The sequence below is a fragment of the Pelophylax lessonae genome (genome assembly GCF_965119305.1).
Source record: "Pelophylax lessonae genome assembly, chromosome: 2".
Lineage (NCBI taxonomy): Eukaryota > Metazoa > Chordata > Amphibia > Anura > Ranidae > Pelophylax > Pelophylax lessonae.
In genome coordinates, this window is record NC_138769.1 from 114,854,240 (window position 1) to 114,877,034 (window position 22,795).

General features: G+C 40.9%; 1 protein-coding gene across 1 annotated transcript in view; it reads right to left on the reverse strand.

The window, feature by feature from the left end:
- Positions 1–22,795, reverse strand: part of LOC309547984 (transient receptor potential cation channel subfamily V member 1-like) — a 278,758-nt gene that overhangs the window by 21,674 nt on the left and 234,289 nt on the right. Inside the window, exons 16-22 of the mRNA XM_082247975.1 lie at positions 22,497–22,795; positions 22,228–22,404; positions 18,231–18,389; positions 18,019–18,102; positions 16,451–16,521; positions 11,972–12,137; positions 8,758–8,824 (exon numbers count right to left, since the gene is read on the reverse strand). Coding sequence (XP_082104101.1) covers positions 8,758–8,824; positions 11,972–12,137; positions 16,451–16,521; positions 18,019–18,102; positions 18,231–18,389; positions 22,228–22,404; positions 22,497–22,795 — 1,023 coding nt within the window. The remainder of the gene's footprint in view (positions 1–8,757; positions 8,825–11,971; positions 12,138–16,450; positions 16,522–18,018; positions 18,103–18,230; positions 18,390–22,227; positions 22,405–22,496) is intronic.

The following is a 22,795-nucleotide window of genomic DNA, read 5'->3' on the forward strand; positions in this document are numbered from 1 at the left end:
TAGTCACTCCAATCACGTTCCTAGGAGACTCCTGCCCCCTCATTGGCTTTTGCAGACGTTTCTGGGCCAATCACGGGCTTTTAAAGCCCAGTTCCTGTCCCAGTGCATTTTGGGCGGTTCTGGTGGCCGAATACCGAACTTTTGCCGCAAAAAGTTCGGTATTCGGCCGAATATCGAACATCCAATGTTCGGGTCGAACCGATGGTCGACCCGAACCGTTCGATCATCCCTACTGGTCACATGTTCAAAGAAAAAAAACAGCATTTGGAATACAGAGCAAAATAAATAAATACTATCAATAAACTGTTTTAAATTGTCATACAAATATACAGTATGTGTGAAATCAAATCTTTATCATTTTGTGGAGATAACATGGTGTGGGCTGGTTTCTGTCAGTCACAGGCTGTGGCACACCCCTCCAGCTTGTGTCTTAGAATAAGAGGGAGGTGAAGCCACCATCAATCTATGTAATATCCCATTCCCCATGTGTTTAGCTGGTTAGAGGGCATGGATGAGGAGGGAGGGAGTGGGCTGTAATTTTGCCACTGTGTATATGCTCACAGGTGTGACTCTATAGTCACATGGGCTGCTCAGAAGTGATAGGGAGGAAATGCTCAGCTTAGAAACTCAAAGAAAACTGAACATGTGCAGAGTTGCCACCACAGCTGCAAAACCCCTAGCTGAACTGGGGACATGAACAGAAGGTGGAGGTAGAGAGCAGCAGGATCAACTAGGTTTTTTGCAGATTACAGAAAACAAATTTTAGAGTGACTAAGTGAGTATGAACAGCATGTAATACACCATTTATTGATAGTATTGATGATGTGGGTTTAGTGACACTTTAAGTGCGCAATCCTGTGATTAAAAGAACCATTTACATATATGCTTCCTGTGGATGTCTGGTGAATGAGGAAATGTGAAGGAACGGTATTTCTGGTCTGATGTAACATTCTCTCTGATTGGAGCACATGCTTGCTCAAGGAAGAGAGCAGAGCAGCGGAGCAGTTGCAGTATAATGTATTTGGCTGGCTGGTATACTCAGTGCTGGTTTAAGGCACAATAAATGTAAGTGCATTTTAACATTTTATGAATATATGTTTTAATAAAGAGTTATCTGATGATGGCATTTTTTGGTTTGTGTTTCTTAAAACCCCTGAGCAATTTTTAGGCGCATAGAGAACACGCTGGTTGTATATTCAGGTTTCTACATTGAATGGAGGAGGACAGTGGAGAGAATTGTTCTGCTATAAAGTGTGCTTTAACCTTCTTATTTATTTATATGAGGTCAAATAAATTCAGTGAGTGAATACTTTGAGGGGATAGGAAGGAGCATGTGTGTAATGACATACCCTAGATTTGGTCCTTTTAATCACAGGACTGCACACCTAAGCTGTCACTTGGAGTGTGGACACTTTAATATTTTTTGGATGGCTACAGGGAAAGAGAATGCGCCCAGTCCGAACTTATAGCTACATATACTTTACTACATGGAGTCAGAATGGAAAAAAAAGATCTGAACAGAGGGTAGGGGTATCATGGGGGAGTGGGATGGGGGGGGGGGGTAAGGGAAGGGGGAATAGATAGAGAGAAAAAATAGAAAAGAGAAGGTGGAGAGGTGGTGGCGAGTTGGAATCAGATCAGGAGAAAAGGGTATAGCCAGAGGAGTTTCATTATTTAGAGGGTCAAAGGTTAACAGCAGTTACCCAGCGGGGAATGGGGAGTAATACATCCAGACTGCCCACTTTGCATAAAACTTATCATATCTGTCTTTGCATCTGGCCATCCACTCCTCCGCCGCCAAGATGTCATTCACCATCTTGATCCATGCTTCCCGGGTCGGAATCTGTGCAGACTTCCAATATATGGGGATCAGGCGGCGAGCCGCATTCAGAAGATGTGGCAAGATACTCTTACGGTAGTGGCTGAGAGGAGTGGATGGCACATGCAGGAGGAAGTGCACAGGGTTGTCTGGCACGTCTTCATCCATGATGAGTCGCACCTGCGTCCGGATGTCCTGCCAGAAGGGCTGTAGCAGCGGGCACTCCCACCAAATGTGGAGGAAGGTACCACGCCGCCCACAGGCCCGCCAGCACAGATCCGAGGCACCAGGGAAGATCCGCGCCAACCGGGTCGGAACCCCGTACCATCTTGTCATGAGTTTATTCTCCTGCATTTTTGTGTCAACCGTGCTGGAATGAGTGAGCTGCTGGTCTGTGAACGTGTAAGACAGGTCTCTCTCCCAGTGGCGTAGCGTGGGTTGTCAGCACCCGGGGCAAGGCAAGTAATTTGCGCCCTCTAACCCGCGGGATTTTAGCACTCGAGTCTCTTCCACTAGATTAGTTAAAGAAACCCTTACCCCCTAAGCACATGTATTGTTTGTTATGAAAATACTGATGTAATTAAAGTAAAATGCATCTAAATACAAGTTTGAATGACCAGCGTGCCCCCTTTCGATGCAGAGAGACCAGCGTGCCCCCTTTCAATGCATAATGACCAGCGTGCCCCCTTTCAATGCAGAGAGACCAGCATACCCCTTTCAATGCAGAATGACCAGCGTGCCCCCATTCAATGCAGAGAGACCAGCGTGCCCCCTTTCAATGCAGAGAGACCAGCGTGCCCCCTTTCAATGCAGAGAGACCAGCGTGCCCCCTTTCAATGCAGAATGACCAGCGTGCCCCCATTCAATGCAGAGAGACCAGCATGCCCCCTTTCAATGCAGAATGACCAGTGTGCCCCCTTTCAATGCAGAGAGACCAGGGTGCCCCCTTTCAATGCAGAATGACCAGAGTGCCCCCTTTCAATGCAGAATGACCAGAGTGCCCCCTTTCAATGCAGAATGACCAGAGTGCCCCCTTTCAATGCAGAGAGATCATCGTGCCCCCTTTCATTGCAGACAGACCAGAGAGACTTACCTGCAGCGGCGGCTTTTCCTCAGTTCCCCGCGTCTCCGAGTCCTCCCACCTCCTCCTCGGCCAATGGCATGCGATCGCCTTTCGGCCAATCAGGAATCAGGTCTCGGACCTGCTTCCTGATTGGCCAGGAGGAGGATCCGTGTGACAATAGCAAATTTTCATTCACTATTGTCACACAATGGGTGGGCTCAGGGTGCACTGATCTGCGCCCCGAGTCCACCCTTTTTTGAAGCCTATTAGAGCCTCTGGCTCTAATCAGGTGATTAGAAAAAAAAACCCACTCTGTGACAGCGCCAGGCTGCTGACTCACTCGCTACTAAACTGACTGAGCAGTGAAGAGAGGCGGCATAGGCGGGGCTTGGCTTGCAATGCCACACCACCCTACACCAATGGACAGGTGAGGCACAGTCCAGCCCCGCCCCAACCCGCCATTTTCAGCCATAGGGCGGCTGAGCTGGACATCTCCCAGCCTAAAGATGGAGGCAGCCGTAGACAGTGTGTGAACTGTGTATGTCAGAGTCAGACAGACAGAGTGACACTGCGGATGCGCCCCCCCCCAGATGTTGCGCCCCCCTCTGCACCCCCCACGCTACGCCACTGCTCTCTCCCACTCATTCCCGAAATTGTTACTAACTTAACCTACCACCAAAGAACAGTCCGTAATAAATTTTCCTGCTCTTGACGATTGCAGCGATACCACATATATGTATGTCAGTTGTTGTTTGTACCTCTTGTACATCTTAGAAGCAATAGTGCGCATTTTGCTTTTTTGTTGTTGTTCTACCTAAAACACACTGACACTAACTGCCACTGATGCAAATTAAAATATATATATATGCTGCCGAAAAATATACTAACGCTGACCCTTGACATTTGACCCAAACACTAACTCTGGCATTGACCTAGATCAAACCTTAATCTAGGTATTTTTTCTTTATTTTTTATTTTATTTTTTAAATAATATTATTGATTTGTTTTGTTTTTACACACACTTCTTTTTCCTCTCTGCAAGGAAAGAGAAAGATACAGTGGGGTTTATTTACTAAAACTGGAGAGTTTAAAATCTGATGCAGCTGTGCATGGTAGCCGGCTTGTTCAGTTAGGTTTTCACAATAAAACCTGGAAGCTGATTGGCTTCTCTGTAGAGCTGCACCTGATTTTACACTGTCCAGCTTTAGTAAATCAACTCCATTGCATCTTTTCTCTCCATTCACAGAGAAATAAAAACACAGGGGTGGGCTTCACAGTGACTGCTCACCATAGCGATTTGGGTCCCGTTCATTGGTACGGGGCCCAGGGCTCTTGGTGAAACCACGGTCTCTGTGCTGGGAGTGCGCTCTGCGGTGCACTCCCTTCTCTAAAGTATTATAGTATTTTCTACTGCATGGTCACTTTGGCTATAGGTCGAATGAATAGGGGCTATTACTGAACTCTTGTTCCCCAAATTATCATGTACTTAGTTCAGTGGTAGGGCTCTGTTTTTTTTTTTTTTTTTTAACTTGAATTTGATTTAGGAATACTGATACTTATACTGTAAATGAGAGTGAAAGACTCAGCACAATACATTCAGTAATATCTTTTTCAAATTGTCTCATCTGTTAAAACTGCATATTTAATTGTCCTCTTGTACTTATTGTGCTCTACTGATCAAGTTTTGTACAACCACCCTGTTAGGTTTTCCTTGCTCGATCAGAGCAGCAGGCAGTGTTATAAGTGTAATCTGATGGCGCTGTCAGCGTACAAAAAATTAGATGGAGGATTCCCTCATCCACCATAAATGTGTGGATGGGGCAATCAGATTGGCTTTTTTCATTCAACCCTCCATACTCATGTATGGGCTGCCAGAAGGAGAATGAATTATCCCTGGGGCCAGCAGTGTGGTGAGATGTTGGAACAGCCCTAGCTCTGTAACACTATTAGTAGCAGCCTGCAGATGTCAGCAAATTACTGGCTGCAATCCATTGGGCTGATACAATATTCATATTGCAACAGAAAGATACGATGATACATTAAAGTATAACTAAAGGCAAAACTTTCTTTTTAGTTTTAGCTTGAGTTGGTTTGGGATGTCCCTAAGTAAAGAAAAGAGAGCAAATCTTCCAATGAGGACACTAGTTCTGGTGACAAGCAAAGAGGAAATTTCCCAAATGGGAAACAGATATCAAAAGAAAACTGATAGGGGTATACCCCCCCTCCCCCCTTCCCCTTGTTCTTTATCCTAAATAAAATAAAAGTTTTGCCTTTAGTTATACTCTAATATGTTTTGGCCTCGTTTAAATAATAATTGCTGGTGCCAGGAATTTTACTCTGGTCAATATAATTCTGCCCTCTTGTGCAATTTCTTATTAGCCTTTGAAATTGGCTGTGAGGACATTCCTTTTCCGATTATGATGGGGGCAACTTTGCTCTAAATAGGAGTTGCCAGCTCTCTTCTTAAAGTATATGTAAACCCTCACCTTGTAAAACAACTTATTCAGTTTAAAATTTAAAAGAAAGGCAAATCATTTGTATATATACATATAAAAAAAACAAACATTATAAATACTTTTTTCACCTTTTATATAAGTAATTAGTTATCCTCTGTTCTTAGCTGTATAGGGAGCTGGGGGAGGAGAAACAGCAGAACACTGAATTTCTCAGTGAATGGCAGTGCAGAGGTGTATATCAGGATAAGTCTGATCATTGGAAGAGAGCCAGCTGAGTTCCCAGCACAGCTATAACCATGCTGACTTCTTAAACCTAGTGTGGTCAGTTTTTAATAGGAAAGCAGCAGGACTGACAGGAACACCCAGGGATTCACACAAAAGGAAGTAATACAAAGAAAACAGGATACTTTTACATACAAGTGCATGGTATAGCAGGCATATATTGGGAATATAAAATGTTGGGTTTACATACACTAAGTGATTCTTCGAGATTTTATTGTCCATCAAATCTGGGGATAACTCCAAATCCAGACATTTCAATAAACAGCAGCCACATACACAATGTAAAGATATTATTATGTAGATTATTGTTGTAATATTGAAATATTGAGGGATGAAATAAGTTCCAATGACCCAACTCATCCCAGATGATAATCACTTTATCTTTTTAGCTCCCATGATAAATCAAATGTTTTGCAATTGGGTTTTAAACCAGATGTAGTATTTTTCCCAAAACCAAAAAGTTGGCAAAGCATGGTGCAAAATTAGCGCCTTTTGCTGTGCCAGTTTTTTGTATATAATAAGTGCAAACCAATTTCAGTTGGAAATGAAAAGTAACTGTGTGGGAGGGATATTATTGTTAGTGGAAAGAAAATAAATTGATGCTTTGAGTCTTGTCTTATGAGGTTTGGATGTATAACTTGAACTGACATACAGTGATAACCAAATATAACTTGATTTCAAATAGCAATGTTGCAGTGTATCTAAAATATAGGAGGAGTTTTTAAATCGGTATTACAGTATATACAATATTTTTTTTTTTTTTTTTTAAGGGGGTCTACAGGTTTATGCCATATTGTGCTAGTATGCACCTCATACTAGCATATTATGACTTACCTGTGAAATGGAGCCCTCCAGCGTTTCCTTCTCAGTTTGCACTTTAATGGCCCGGCTGTGATAACGTCACTCCCACCCATATGCACAGGAATCATCATGGCGGCACGGAGCTTCACAATCACAGCACACTCACAGTGTGCCATTAATGCTGCACATGCCCCGGTGGCGTCATCTGCTGGAGCCAATGTGAATATCTACTAAATGGTGCAAGTTTAGGACATTTCCAAGGTACCTATATGTATCACTTATTATAAGCTTACATGTAGGGCAACCTTTAAATTGAGAGGTTATTACCACTATAATGTAGATTGGTACTGAAGTCACCACAGGTTGCAAAAAGAAGTCAATATACTGAGATAATCTGTTGATGAGGCCATTCATATTTGCAATGAGTGGGATTTTATAGACCTTGGTAATGTAGTGTATAGTGATCAATAAAAACATAATGTAGTGGTAGTGATCAATAAAAACGCACTCAGTTTTATATGCAATCCCTGTATGATATGCTCTTTCAATTAGATTAGCTATTATAGGTTTGAAGAGAAGGAAGGGATCTTTCCTCAACACTTGTGGAGGTGGGGAGCAGCCTGTGGGCTTCTACAGGGTAATCCTTCATGTCCTGGATGACTATACTGCCGCCTTTGTCTGCTATGCAAGTAACCCATGGCTTGTTATTCAGCTTTGGTTTAATTATGAATCCAATTATTTTTTATGATCACTACAAGATACAGCAGTTCAATAATTGTGCTACTCAGAAAGTAATATGGTAAGGTCTACGATGTCCATGTGATCGGTATTATGTTGGACATATTATTAGGACTATGCATGCCAGTGTTGGCGAACACAGGAGCTTTATCAAACAAGGAAGCTTAGACCACAGTTTACCCCCATATTTTTTATCACACCATATTAGGGATATAAGAGGCCTCACCTTGTTTGGGATTGAGGTGATGTCTATGCACTTAACTAAGTCAGAAAATTTTTCTAAACTTTGACAAAGAGCAACATCCTGAATTATTGTTCTCAAAAGTATGGCCTCCAAAGGCTCAAATGAGGAGATACCGAGATCAGCATATTTCTGTAGCAATCCAAATGTATTTAAACATTATCAATTATTAAAAATGATCAACTAAGGGATTGCAGACAGTCTTCTGCTGACATCTACAGGCTGCTACTAATAGTGTTACTATCAGAGCCAGAATCATTATCCCCTTATACAAGTCACATTATTCCTCCTCAGTAAACTCATTTTGCCCTAGGATTGATCATTGAAATACTAGTATATGATGTGAAATTAATTGTATTTGGATAAATATATATATATATATATATATATATATATATATATTAAAGCTACTATATATATATATATATATATATATATATATATATATATATATAGTATATCACTATACACATTTTTACTTATTTTAGTTATGCATATAATTCAGAGATCATTAGATAGGTTTGCTAAAAATAGGCAATTTCTTTCATACCACCAATGCTAAGATTTTTTCTTTGATGGTGGTTTGTACGTATATGTATCCACAAGAAAATCACCATAGTGTAGTTCTATTTTCTAATATTATATATTAATTATTATGTATCTGTATCTATAAATGTATATAATCTTTGGAGCACTTTTAAGTGTACCTGGATGCAATAGGTTAACAGAAAGGGCATATGTTTTTGGCATATATACCACTAAAAGTTTGGAGGCTAACAGGTTTAACAAATGGGAACTTACTCCCAAAGCTCATTACTGTGGTTACAGCTGTAAACACTCTGGTGGCCGAGAGGAATTTAGTGGGTAGATGAAATAGCTGGGCTCCAGTCACTGTTATAGAGTTTCTGACAGATGCCCAGTGTATGCCATCTTGCCTGGTCTGACAGCAGTCTGGAGGTGGAGGACTGTTCTAACATCTATATACCCTGTTGATCATGGTGATAGGTAATTCTCCCTCTGGTGTTACCATTTAAAAAGAACCTTATCTGTTGGACACATGGGAGTGCGAATGCACATTTATTTTTTAATATTGCTGCACCAAATAATGCTCTTTCCTGTCTCCTTTTGCTTTCAAGCTTTGTCATATTTATGTATTGACCTGGAATACTGCAAGTGAGTCTGTCATTTTGGATTCTAAGGATAAGAAAGCACTCATTGTGTAATTACTGGAATTCCTAGCGCAGATTTGTTACATTTTTGCTTTACTTGAAGGGTGAAGTGCAACACAGAAAATGACAAAACCTAAGTGAGGAACAGGAAAAAAGATCACACTATTAGAAATCGTACCATCCATTACCTGCAGCAAATCCAATAAGGAACAGAATGTAGACAAACATGAAGCGAAGCATATCTCTTACGATCATCTGCAAGGCAGAAAATAAAATTTATTTATTACAACTTCCTACTAATAGTAAAATAGTTTTAAGTGACCCTAAGTTTGTACTCTTGGGCAGAGGTACATAACCATTTAGTTAAAACCCCAAGTTAACAAAGAACAACAAAACTTTATGTAGTTTTTATTTGCACATGCATATCTTCTAACTTTGGAAAAAATTATTATATACTATATATATATATATATATATATATATATATAAAATGAATATATACATTTTACTATGAAAAGCTATTTTTTCATTATTTTGATTTCCGATATATCCATTATGACTTAGAATAGATTTCAGTGAATAGTTTATGTAGTGAATCTGGCTTGGTTTCTTAGAATGCATAGCTTGCAGAGAAAGGCTTCTTTTTGCTCATATAGACTGAACTACAACATGGCAGCTGTCAAAAGTCTGTTCTACAAGAAAGTAGATTCCATCAGTCTTCCGTAACCGGGAAGTAATCTTTTATTTGTATATACAGTAAACCCCCACTCCATCGCGGTTCAGTTTTTGCAGTCCCGGCATATTGCGGTTTTTTTTTGTAATGTTATAAATCATTAAAAATGAAATATTTTTGTGTTTTCCATAGCTCTTGCTATGTCTCTCAGTATCTTTTACGTGTTTAAATTAGTTTCTATTGTTTTAAAAGTGTGTTTGAAGACCTTAAAATGCTTTTACTCGTACAGTGACAGTAAAATAAACATGCCTACAATGCATTTTAATAGGGTTTTTCTATTTCGCGGATTTTCACTTTTCGCGGCTGGGTCCAGAACGTAACCCCCGCAATGGAGGGGGGTTTACTGTAAACCCAAGAATATTTGCACCTAACTAGCCGTTAGATGTGGTGAAGTACATTTTCTGCAAATATAAAAAAATATCTGTTGATTCTGGGAGATATTTAATATACTCGTAACTTCCTGGGCACTGAAATCCCAAACAATTTTGTTAGCTTCCCCACTATCCAGTTATCTTCTGTGACCTAAAGAACACCTTCCTCTGTGTTATGGAGATGACGAAAGGGTAGATTTTCTAAATCAAGTAAGTAGCCAAGGGTGACATTCCTACTCCTCCATAGATATAGTACAATTTATAGTACAATTGGGGACTATTGCCATTGTAGGACCGACGTGTGTTACTAGCAAGATCACTGGGTTAAAAAGGAGGGGGGGGGGAGCCTGAAACAAAAAAACAATACAGCCCTCACCCCATAGGACTGGTAAGCTGTAAAATATTACACTTTTGTTCTTGGTTTTAGATACCCATTAACATTAGAGTATCATACAGGAGCCTCTTACATATTACATACATAAAATGAATCTTTCTCTATATCTTGACAGTCTATTATACAAAGCAATGGTCTGATGTAGCATAGCAGCTCTTACTTGTTAAACGTTAGTTTAAACAGGGTACAGTGTCACATGGGTCATGCGTATGAATCCAATCAGAGTTAAAAAAATGCGACAAATCTCTATTGTGGCTCACATTCTCCATCAAGACAGTAGAACAGACTTGTGTATAATTGAATTTAACTTAAAATTCCTAACTATCCTATACTTTACAACTAAACAGATTTGAAATAGTTTGCTAAATGTGTTAATTTATAAAGTATGGGAAACTAATAAAAAATTTGCAAACTGACAGTAAGTGGTTTCTGTAGTCTCCTATACGGAGAGATACCATCTTTGATTTATACTGACAAAGGCTGCTAGAATTTTAGGGGGTACTTTAAACACGCAGAGAACAGAAAAATCTTGTTGATCTCGTGATTGGTTATGTTACTAATTTTGTTTTGTTGCTTCGTTTCAATATTCGTTTATTTTTGTTTTGTTTAATTTTGCTTTGTTAATAAATTTCCTAACTAATTCCAAATTTTTGGAACAATTTAAATTCGGATTGGTTAAAAAATTATTGACCAATTTGAATTCTGTGTTAAGAATAACTAGTTGTTAAGGATCGGGTTGGGAAGCCAGCCAGCGCGTCCTTAGCAACCGATGACTCGTCAGCTATCATCGGGTTTACCCGCTGAGAGCTGAAAGGTAAACAAAAGAATGCCGGCAATATAAAATTCAGGGGAAAAAAACAGCGTGGGGTCCCCCCCCAAACCATACCAGACACTTTTCCAAGCATACAGCCCAGCAGGCCAGGAAAGGGGGAGGACAAGCGAGCTTCCCACCCCCCTGAACCATACCAGGCCTCATGCCTGGTGGGGAGGTGCTTCGGAGCAGGGAGGTTGTGGACTGTGTCTGTGTGGGTCTGAGGGCAGGGGGCTTATCGAAATCTGGAAGCCCCCATTAACAAAGGGGCCCCAGATCCCGCCCCCCCATGTGAATGAGTGTGGGGTCTCTACCCATTCACCAAAAAAAGTGTAAAAAGTGAATAAAGGCACAACCCGAGTTTTTGACAATTCCTTTATTAACAAATCAAAATTAATGTAGATCCATCGTCAATCACGCTGCCTGTCACACAGCCGCAGGCCCCTGTAACCATTATTCACATGGTGAGGCAGGGAATCTTGTTGAGGGCATATGGCGTGGTATGGTTTAAGGGGGGGGGGCGCTCGCTTACCCCCCCCTTTCCTGGTCTGCATGATTGAATAAGGGTCTGGTATTGATTTTGAGGGGACTCTACGGCGAGAACCCACACACTTATTTTTCTAAATGTTTTATTGCCAGCATTTTTTTTTGTTTAAATTTCATCTCTCAGCGGGAAGCCGGCTGACAGCTGATTAGTCATTGGTTGTTAGGGATGCAACAGTTGGCTTCCCGGCCCGCTCCTTAACAACCAGTTATTCTTCACCCTGAATTCATATTGGTCGATCATTTTTTTTGACCGAACCGAATTCAAATCATTCTGAAAATTTGGAATTTGTTAGAAAACAAATAACAAAACAAAATTCACAAATTAAAACAAAATTCATTACTATTTAATTCAGAGATTTAGATATCATCTCCAAAATAAAGAAGAATTCATCCAAATTTACATTCAGACAGAAATGTATTGTACATGTCTAGGGTACTTTTATAACTACAATAATATTAACAACAGTATAGCCAAACCAAACAAAGTTGTGTTATCATAAACATCAAATTTGGAAAAATTGGGTTTACTGAACAAGGATTTACTGACCTTTTCAATCATCACAGCATAGATCCCCATTTGTTGGAAGCCCCTGGTATAGTAGAGCATATTGAGCCAGCTCATGGCTAAACAAATCACCATGAATGCCACATATTCATGCCGTCCAAGAAAGTAGAGAAATGCAGAGAACAGCAGAAGCACAGCCTGAATGAAACTGGAAATAACAAAAAGATATACTACATAACCCATTCTTCACTGCAACATAAGTAGCTTTCATTAAAGTCTAATTGTGGGCATGATCTCTAATGAGTATCCCACTGCACTTTAAGCAGTCTCTTATGAGTCCAGAGGGATGTAGAGTCTTGACGCCCTGGGCTGGATCTCATTCAACCAGAAAGATGAGCATTGCTGGACTGGTGAGAGGGTGAGTCTGAAGGGACCATGCTGAAGCTGCAGTGAGCATTACAGCTAGAACTACTTTGTTAGTTTTACAAGGGGCTGGACTCTTTCTTTTTTGTCCAAGCTGGATTTCAGCTGTAAAGTACATGTAAACCTAAACTAAATTACATTTTTATTTATTTTTTAACAAAGTTTATTATATGCCTCTTCGCAGCCACTTCCTATCATGCATGAACTCTAGCCATGGCGGCATGGTATTTCCCAGGGTAGGTTTCTTTATGGTGACAACAGTGGACCATGCCTTTTCAAAATGTATTAAAACAGTCACTTGTAATCTCCATCAGAAGCATGTGTGACAGAATAACAACCCAGGAGTACAATTAGGAGACAGGAACGTTGTCACCAAGTAAGTTCCAGAACAAGGACTTTTTATGACAGAATCACAGGTAGTATTTTAATAAAAACATTGAAATTTACTTCAATGACATTTTAGTGATTTTGCTTAGATCTACATTTAAAGCACTTCCTCCACCACTGAAGCCCTCCAACACCGAATCCTCCACCACTTTATAACGTGAAATGAACATATTATATATACACTTTCTTTCTGCAGTCTTCTGGATGGTCCCCTGATATCACAGGTCCTCCCCTCTTTTTCAAGGGGAAGTGGCAGTGGGCAGTTTCCCATCCTGGACAACACAGTACTGTGAGCCCAGGCTGCTGTCATGACACATCCCTAGGAGGTATGTCCATTATGGCCTGGTCTGTTAGAAAGTGGGTTGGATGAAATAGGGTGTTGTTCAACCTGGTAAGGTAAGCTGTTACTCATCGAGGGACAGCACCAGAATAGGGATGAGTAGTGCAGCCAGGGCGTTTTTTTTTTTTTTAGCATGCTAGGCCCCTTTTTTATAGTACTGTAAACAGGGAGTTGTGTTTTAACAAGTAGGGTGATATGCTTGTTACAGAATAAAAAGCTGAACATCTCAGTGTTCTGTTCCATTTTTCCTGTTTTGTATTGAACTGCATCAGATTATTTTTGTCCTGTAGTATGCTGACATCTAATTGTAGTTTAGAGTCATTTAAACTAGTTCACTTGTGTGATTTGGTATCTTTCTCTGTCCTCCCCTCTTGTAGTTAGTTCAGTCCTAGTTTTTCCTAGTAGTTCCTGTTTTTCCATGTTTCCTCATTGGGTGTTAGCACTTCAGAAATAGGGCTTAGGATAGTCATTGTCTCTTTACACTTCAAAAGACTGGAAAAAAACTCCTTTGTACTGCAATTATTTGAAGTACATTACGCTGGTGCATGGTGCCAAGTCATCAGGTGAACATACTGCACGGAGAACACTGAGCTCTAAGCAAATAATCTAACAAGTTAAAACAATGGCTAATTTGTTGTAACAAGGTCAGTGGTCTTGTTATACAGCTCTGGACTCCACAGTAAAACATAAGCCACTATATGACATTTCCTTGTTACTGATACACACAAAAATGGGTTGAACATGAAAAGATATTATGATAATATTATCTTCTTATTTATGAACACACAATATGGCTGCTTGTTTAGACAAACAGAGATTGGGACTGGCTCTCTGCTCACAGATTCAGAGTTTGTAGCCCCAAGCCAGTGGACTTGGCCTATAAAGAGGTAATTTGATTATGCGCTTATTAAAAGGACAATAACTGTGTAGCACTGCCCCCCGTAGGGGTCGCTGAGTATAGATTTCTCTGGGTCTACCTCTGATTATCCTGCAGACATTTGCTTGGGTATTTTCACTCATCCAGGTACACACTCATCTGCTTGTTTTCCAATGACCAGTCTAGGGGATTTGTTTTTTTGTATTTATTGGTAGAACTTGGATAGGAGAAGGGATTGGTGGGATACTCCAACTTTAACTGCACAGAGGAGGACAACTCTTACTTGACCTCACTTGGTTGAACTGATTAGCAGACCCTCTGCTGAACCATACTGCATTTGTATGGAAGAATAAGTACTTTGCCCGCTCTGGCAGCAGACTCAATGAACACTGCTTATCAGGACACTAACCAGTATCCTCTTTAGCTGGCACCTGTTCACTCACTTCACTAGCTTGAGGTGATGGCCCTCTGCGACGTAGATCTGTACTCTCAGTAACCAGTAACAGATCCTTCCAGGTATATCCCCCTCTCAGTCATCTCTGAAGGACATCTTGGTTGCAGCGTCTGTAACTCTGGTTCTTAGGTCGACCACCTGAGGCCTTATGGGATGTACAGAGGAGGGGCAGTGACCCCCCTTCCTCCGGGACCCCACTCTCCAGCCGAAGACCCCGTGCACACATGCTCTTATGGTATAAATACAGTCACCCAGCATGCCTTGAGGCACTTTCCTCTGCCAATGGCCAATCTATACCCATGCTCCCGTTTGTCAGGTTTCCTCCCACTGTCCAATAAGCCCCATCCTATTGGACCAGTGTGGAACAGGCAGACAACATGAGCAGCATTTGATCACACTGAGCAGACCCTATCAATGGATCACTGCTCCCTGTTAGCCAGAAAGTACCTAAATTTGCCTTACAGTTCCCCTGTTAAGCAGGGAAACCCAAAAACTATGCACTCTCTAGCACCTACCTAGGAGGGTGCTACAGCTGAAATTGCAGAAGTTTTGGAAGTTTATAAATGTATTGACACCATCAGAACGGTATCAACAAAAAGTATAGAGAGGTACATTTGCCTCAAGTGGATAACTGATTTAGAATTATTATTAATATTATTATACAGGATTTATATAGCGGCAACATCAGCAAGACACATAAAAGTGTGGCTTACAACACTAAGACCCCATTCACACGAGCGTGACTTGTCAGGCGACTTGTCAGCCTGACAAGTCGCGCTCCCTCGCGGTCCATTGACTGCTAAAGGACCTGTTGTAACAGGAGCGACACAAGTCGCTCCGACTTAGAAAAAGGGTCCTGTACTACTTCGGGGGGACCTCGGAGCGACTTGCATAGACTTCCATTATGTGAAGTCCCTGCAAGTCGCTCTGAAGTCGTGGTGCATGGGAATGCACAAGTCGCCCCCGAAGTAGTAAGGAGTCGTGCCGCTCCAGTGTGAACCGAGCCTAAATCACAGCCAAACATATTGTTTAAATTTTGGGAAGAACAGACAGAATCAGATTTTGCAATTCAACAAAGGAACATTTTGGATTCAGATTTGAATAGCACATTCTTGTAACTAAACTAGATAATTAACACACTGCAAATCAATTCTTATGGCATGATGGCACTGACCTTTTATTAGGCTGACCATTTAAAAAAAAAAAAAAGTAAAGTATATTCTTTCTCTAAAGTGTATGCCCAGATAAAAATATCTAAACCTGGATAGAGTGGAAAAGGAGTTGCATTCCTGTGAGGTTTTACTGCTTTCCAGAAATTTCCCCCCACTTACGGTCCTGGTTTTACCAGACAAAGAAAGCAATAGAAAATTGACAAAGGTTCTGGCCTTCTCATATTCTATTTTTTAAAAAATAGCTTTTTTATTTCTGTCTTTGTTGCTGTCAGAAATTTCCTCTCACTCCCTAATGTCATCAGGATAGAAGTGAAGGGAAATACCTCTAACTTGAGACCTTTCCACAGAAACCACAAGACCAGTGTTTAAGGTGTCCAATCCAGGTGGACACATTCTTTACGTTGTTTGTAACTATGCTGATGGTTGAATGCAGTGTCAGGACTTGTGTCCTTATCTGAGTCGCCTGCTGGTGGCACTGTCCCTGGGGTAGAAGAAAGCAGTTTTGGTGGCCACCAGCAGGTGTCTTCTAGCAGCTGGGATGTCTGAGTAATTAGGCTGCATCTGATGTGGGCTGCTGGAAGGTAGATAACGCTGTCCTTGATTGAAGTTCAGTGCTTCAGTGTTTTCCTGTGAGCCTTGTCACTGCCTGGTCTTGATCCTATTACCTCTTGAGACCAGCTCCCTGCACCCTGCTCCCTGCTCCTTGCTCCCTGCTACCCTTGTTTCCTGTCTCTGTCCTGACCTTAACCTGCTAAGGTGTGCTCCCTCCATTTGTATATAGCCAGTTAGGGTTGTTAATTGGGTTGCTGCACTTTAAAAAAATGCACGTAAAAAAATAAATAAATATTGGATAAAATGTATTACATACAACAAGACTTCACTGTGGCTGTCAGTCATTAATGCCTTCAAAGTTGGACGTCTCTGCAAAAAGTACTGGATCTGAGTAAGCCAAAAACAAAAATGGTAATTTACAAGTTTCACTTTTTTAAAACATTCTTAGATTTGAGAAATCAAGATGATATCCCTGACTTTAAAAACTAAAGTTTTAACTTGAAGTGACTTGAATCGCCTAGAGGCTTCAAGGTCATACTAAAGGTGACACTCTCTAAGCTAAATTCCACAACTGTAGATTTATTGAACAATCTAAAGATACCATCAGGGAAGTATAACGCCATCATTTGACTTTGTAATGGTAATGGTTAAAGCAGTCAGGCAAAACTTGGAACTTTGGTGTTAATACCTCCTCAAAGTTTATAAGACATAAGGCACATTTATTTTATTAATATTAAACATGTTCTATTACCTGCTCTGTTCAATGGTTTTGCACAGAGCAACCCTGTACCTCCTCTTCTAGCCCCCCCCCCCAATGCTCCTGGCTCCTCCTCCATTCTGAGTTCTCCCACCCATAGCAAGCCGCTATCATTCCTGAACCAGGATATAGGCGTCTATTGACACACATAGTATGGTTCGGCCCAACCCCCACACAGGATTTGATGGACATTTGCATGAGCCAACAGCTCCCACTGCTACACTTAGTATTGTGAGGAGAGAGAGAGGGAGCAACGTTACTGCTCTTGGGCACAGCACTGGATCAGGATCGAGCTCGGTTAACTATTTAGAAGGGTCAGGGGGTAGAGCTGATCACAGAAAGTTTTTTCCCTTAATGCAGAGATTGCATTAAAATAAAAAACACTTTCTGCCTTTAAAACCACTTTAAAGTATATCTAAAGCCTGTACATCTAAAGATTAAAAGAAATTGTACTAAATGCATTTTTTGCACTCATAATATTTAATCGTAAATAATGTAAATGCAGTAAAAATTAGCACACACGGTGCTCTATTCACAACCTATAAATCCCAATACTATTTCCATATGATTTTAACAAAATATGCAAATACTCCTAAAACATAAATGTGCAAATGAATACAAAAGACTATGTCTAATACCATAGTACCAAATCAGCAGACATGTTACAATCTAAATGCAGCATCTTCTATAGATCAACTACCAGTTATGTAGAGCAAGGGCCTGATTTGTTGGATACAATTTTTTGGGATAGTTAGGTGGATTCTAGGATTCTAGGACTTGTATAGTGAGCTTTACAGGAGCAGACCCAGATGAAAGATTTACTAATTTTAATGCAATAGGGAATTTTATGCAGTAGGGAATATTTAACAAGGCATAGAAAAACGTGATAAGCATAGTTACCCATCCAGTCAGGTATTATTTATCACTGATCTGAATGTAATAAACTGATGAAAGAGGAAATCTTATTGGTTACTATGAGTTACTGCCTACAACTATTGTTCATTCGCACAGTTTTATTTAAAAAACTAAGATCCAATGTGGGTAATCATTGGGATCTACTGTTTAGGTCCAATATTGTACTTACAACTTGTTTATGATTTGTAAATTATTTAGGTATGATGACTTACCCCTCTAAAAAATAAATAGAATCCTCCTAAAACAGTGATCATTTCACCTATGGTACGAAGAGTGCTATCCACTGGAAATGGGGGCTAAGGAACAGAAATAAAATGGCTTTTAGTATTAAAAAAATCACCAGTATTGATTATTATTATTATTATTATTATTATTATTATTATTAATAATAATATAACAAGTAATATATTGAAAATGGACTTACATTTCCTTGCACTGGTCTATAGTAGGCAGCAATGGTGAAGATGATGACATATGCCACGTACATCATGAAGTTACAGTAGAATACACGTTTGACAAAGCGATCCCACTTATCTTGTAAGAGTCTGTTGAGAGGCTCCACTAGAAGCATGTCATGTCGATTCTGAAGAAGATATAATGGACAATATCATTGTGTATGATATGATAATCTACGTGCCCAACTGTTTAAGAAAGCACTGTACCCTGCCTTCCAATTTCAGACATATTTCAATTTATTTTCTGCCTTAAAGCTGCTACTGGGCAAGCAACTTCAAGCTTAGTCTGATGTACACACCACCTGTGACTCCCCAGACTTGGGAAAGTGCCTCCTGCTAGAGGACTGTTTAGTCTGTAAACATCCATGTGCACAAGGCTTAAGGGTACAGCAGCAGAAACCTGATGCAAACTTCTGCTGAGAGGGGCACTCTGTCACCCATTTCATTGCAGACAAAGCTCCATTAGAAGGGTAACTTGATTTTTGGCAGATTTTTCTTTCTTTAGGCCTCCTGCATATATCTGGCGTCCAATTTGGTGCATTATTGCAAATACACTAATATTGAATGCAAGGGTTCACTTTTTAAGTGTGTTCTCTCCCTCCCCTTTGCTGAAATGCTGTGCAAATGGGTAAAAAAAACACCCATGAAGGGGGTGGGGTGGGGGACTTTAGATCAGTGTTTTTCAACTGAGGTGCCACAGCCCAGTCTGAGTGCGACCCTGTGCAAACTGTGGTGCACAAAGAGGAAGAGAGAGAGCACACATTGCACCTTCTCCCAGTTCTCTCCTCCTCCCTGCTGCTGTGTGTACTATTACCGGCAAAACAGAAAGCTGTGCAGGCCAGGCCACCCGCCCACGTTCTACCATCCGATAATGTCGGATTGCTAAGGACATGTTGGGCGGCACACATAGCTTTCTGTTTTGCTGGCAATAGTACACATAGCAGGAGAGTGGAGGAGAGAGCTGGGAGGAGGTGCAGGATGTGCTCTCTATCTCCTCACTGTGCACTGGAGTTTACACAGGTTCACACTCACATCTCAGTGTAGGATTTGATTACTGCCCCCTATCTTCTCCTACATTGCTGTTGTACAGGCAGTACAGTCAGCAGGAGGGGGGATTTGTGCTGGGGGGTTGGGAGCGGGTTTGTGCTAGTAGGGGGGTTTTGATAGTGGGTTTTAGCTAGGAGTGGGGATTTGGGAGCAGGAAGTTTGTGCTAATAGGAGAGATATGGGGGGTTGTGCTAGGGGGAGGGGGGGGTAGAATTGGAGGGCTGTGCTAGGAGTGGGGATTTAGGATTGTTAGCAGGGGTTTGTGCTAGTAGAAGGAGTTTGTGCTAGGAGTGGGGAATTGGAGGGGGTTTGTGCTTGGGGGAGGGATTTGAAGGGTTTGTGCTAAGAGGAGGAATTAAGGGAAATTTGGGCTTGGAGGGGGGATATAATCGTGTTTGTGTTGGGAGGGGGGGATTTGTGCTAGGAGGAGGAATTTAGAAGGTGATGGACTCGAAGGGGGGATGGGGGGGGATTTGTGCTGGGGGGGATATGGGGGGAGAATTATAACCTAAGACCACTAAACTCTACCTCACAGACTACGTTTGCCATACATTCCTAATGACACACCCATGCATCTAGCAAATGCACATATGTTCACACCCAGTAAAACATGCAATATTTGGAAGCATCTCCAGGTGTGAATAATCCCTCAGACTGGTGTGTCCCAGGATTGTGCACAATTCTAAAGGGTGCCGTGACTGAAAAAAGGTTGAAAAACACTGAATTCGTTATTTTTCTTTCCACCAACTTCCATAGCGCAGGGAGTGATGTCATCCATCCTGCTGACGAAAAACCCCAGGGAATGATAATAGCCAAGTCTTGCAAGAAGATGCTGCAGCACAGTGCTGGGAGCGTTTTCTCAGCAAGGTGTGGGCTGCTCTACATTCCATAGATCCATAGATCTCGCTGGAAGGAGGATGATGTCATCCTCGCCTAAGCGATGCAGGCTATTTTTTTTACACTTTAACCGCTTCCATACTGGGGACATTCCAGCATTCCTCTGCTACACGTAAAAATCAGAACCCCCAAACAGAACCCCCAAACATTATATACATATTTTTAGCAGAGACCCTAGGGAATAAAATGGCAGTCATTGCAATTTTTTATGTCACACGGTATTTGCACAGCAAGTTTTTAACTGCCATTTTTTTTGGGAAAACACTTTCATGAATTAAAAAAAAAAAAAACAGTAAAGTTAGCCCAATTTTTTTGTATAATGTGAAAGATAATGTTACGCCGATTAAATAGTTACCTAACATGTCACACATTAAAATTGCGCACACTCGTCGAATGGCGCTAAACTTCAGTACTTAAAAATCTCTAAAGGCTACGCTTTAAAAACTTTTTACAGGTTACCAGTTTAGAGTTGCAGAGGAGGTTTTGTGCTACAATTATTGCTCTTGTGCTAACTTTCGCGGGGATACCTCGCAATGTGTGGTTTGATCGTCGTTTACATATGCGGATGCGACCTATGTGTGTATTTGCTTTAGGCTGCCTAAATTTTTTTTTTTAATTATTGTTTATTTTATTTCATTTTTTTTTCTTTTTACACTTTCCCTTAATTCTTATATTTTGTTTTGCTCACTTTTATTTTATTTCATTTCTTTACTTTTACACTTTCCCTTAATTTTTTTATTTTTTTTTTTTTTGCTCATGTTTATTTCTATTACAAGGAATGTAAAAATCCCTTGTAATAGGAATAGGGCATGACAGTTCCTCTTTATGGAGGGATGTGGGGTCTATAAGACCCCACATCTCTCCTCTAGGCTGGAAAGGCTAAAGGAAAAAAAAAAAAAGAAGATCTCAGGCTTTCCAACTGAAACACACGGCAGTGTTTATAACTGCCGGGGCCAGACGTGACGTCGTAACCTGGCCTGGCCTCCGAGAGTCATAGAGATGACCGGGGACCATCTGGTCTTCAGTCAGCTCTATGGTAAACTTCTTCTTCCGCTGGCAGATTCCTTCTCCGGCTCCCTGTAGAAGTACTGGGGGGGGGGGAACATCCCCTCCTGTCGCCTCTAAAAACAATCAAGAAGCCTAACAGCTGCTATGATTGTTTTTACGGTCACGGAACCGCTGGCAGAAAAAAAGATATCTGAATGATGCCTGTAGCTGCAGGCATCATTCAGATATCTCCACTGAAAGCCTAGGATGTCTTATGACGTTCAGCGGTATGGAAGTGGTTAATTCTGTATTTTAGTGATATGTAATTCCAAAAATATTTAGAAGTATATTTTGGGTTTACATACTGTATATTTTACGGCAGCATGTTCATTTTAAACAGGCTGCCAATGCATGGTAATGGACCAAAAAAAATGGACCAAAAAAAATAAAAAATACTCAAAATACGCAAATTGGTGCCAGTGGCAAAATACAAAATAACATCTTTGAAATGGTCTGTCAGTAGCATCAAGAAAGCAGGTTTTGCTTTTCTGAGTCCCCATGTACATAGCTATTTACCGGTTATTCTGATATTTTTCAACTTCCCTTAACAAACCAAGCTGTCCAGCAAAGGTGGAAGTTAGAGGGCTGAGACAAACCATTTAACATTCACAGATTTGCTTACAATGGCCAGCTGTTTTTCATTTGTGTTCCCTTTTCATCCCAAAATAGAAAAAAAATGCTGTGACTGCTTAAAAAGTGCTTAGCTGGAGTTCAGCTTTAATTTGTTAGTCACTTATGTAATGTCTATCTAAATCTGCTAATCTATCTAATATTAACATATCCAGACAGTGCTGCTGTCCAAGAGTGACCCTGTTGCTCCTCTATATAGCAGGTTGTGTGTTACTGGCCAGATCACCAAAAGAAAATACTTTAGGAATTGGCAAGCTGTAATATATTACATTTTTTTTTGGGGGGGGGGGGTTTATAAAACTTCCCATAAAACTTCCCATAAAAATTGAACATACAACCACTTACCGGTGTCTCACTGCTGTAGGCAATAATCTCAAGCACAGAGTTGTTCTCAATGGTGTCCACACCAGACAGATCATACAGGGATGAGTGGACCGGCCCATAGGCCCATTCAGTGAACTTTCTAGAGAGATGTCGGCACTCTGGATTCTTTATTTCTCTCCGAAGGATATAAGCAAATACCTGAGAAGGTGAAAGTAACATGGAACATCTAACTGCATGTAGAAAAAGATGTTCTGGCCAAATATTACACAACCAACTACATTACCACTTACCCCAATTTTGCCGGTTTTTGCTGCTAAAGTTAATGGAGTAAGACCTTTTTTATTGGAAATATCCTCCAGTCTCAGGGAAGGTTTGATTTCTGCACCCAGCACCAAAATTTCTGAATACATCTTGGTGACAAACTTTGTGTTCTCCACAGTGTTGTCTGCAATGTCAACCAGAGAGTGCAGCACCGTGTTTCCAAAGGAGTCGCGGGCAGCAATGTTGGCTGGAGAATACTGGTTCTGAAGAAGGTATTGGACTATCTGTATCTGGTTTGTGCATGCTGCTAAAGACAGAGGTAGTTCCC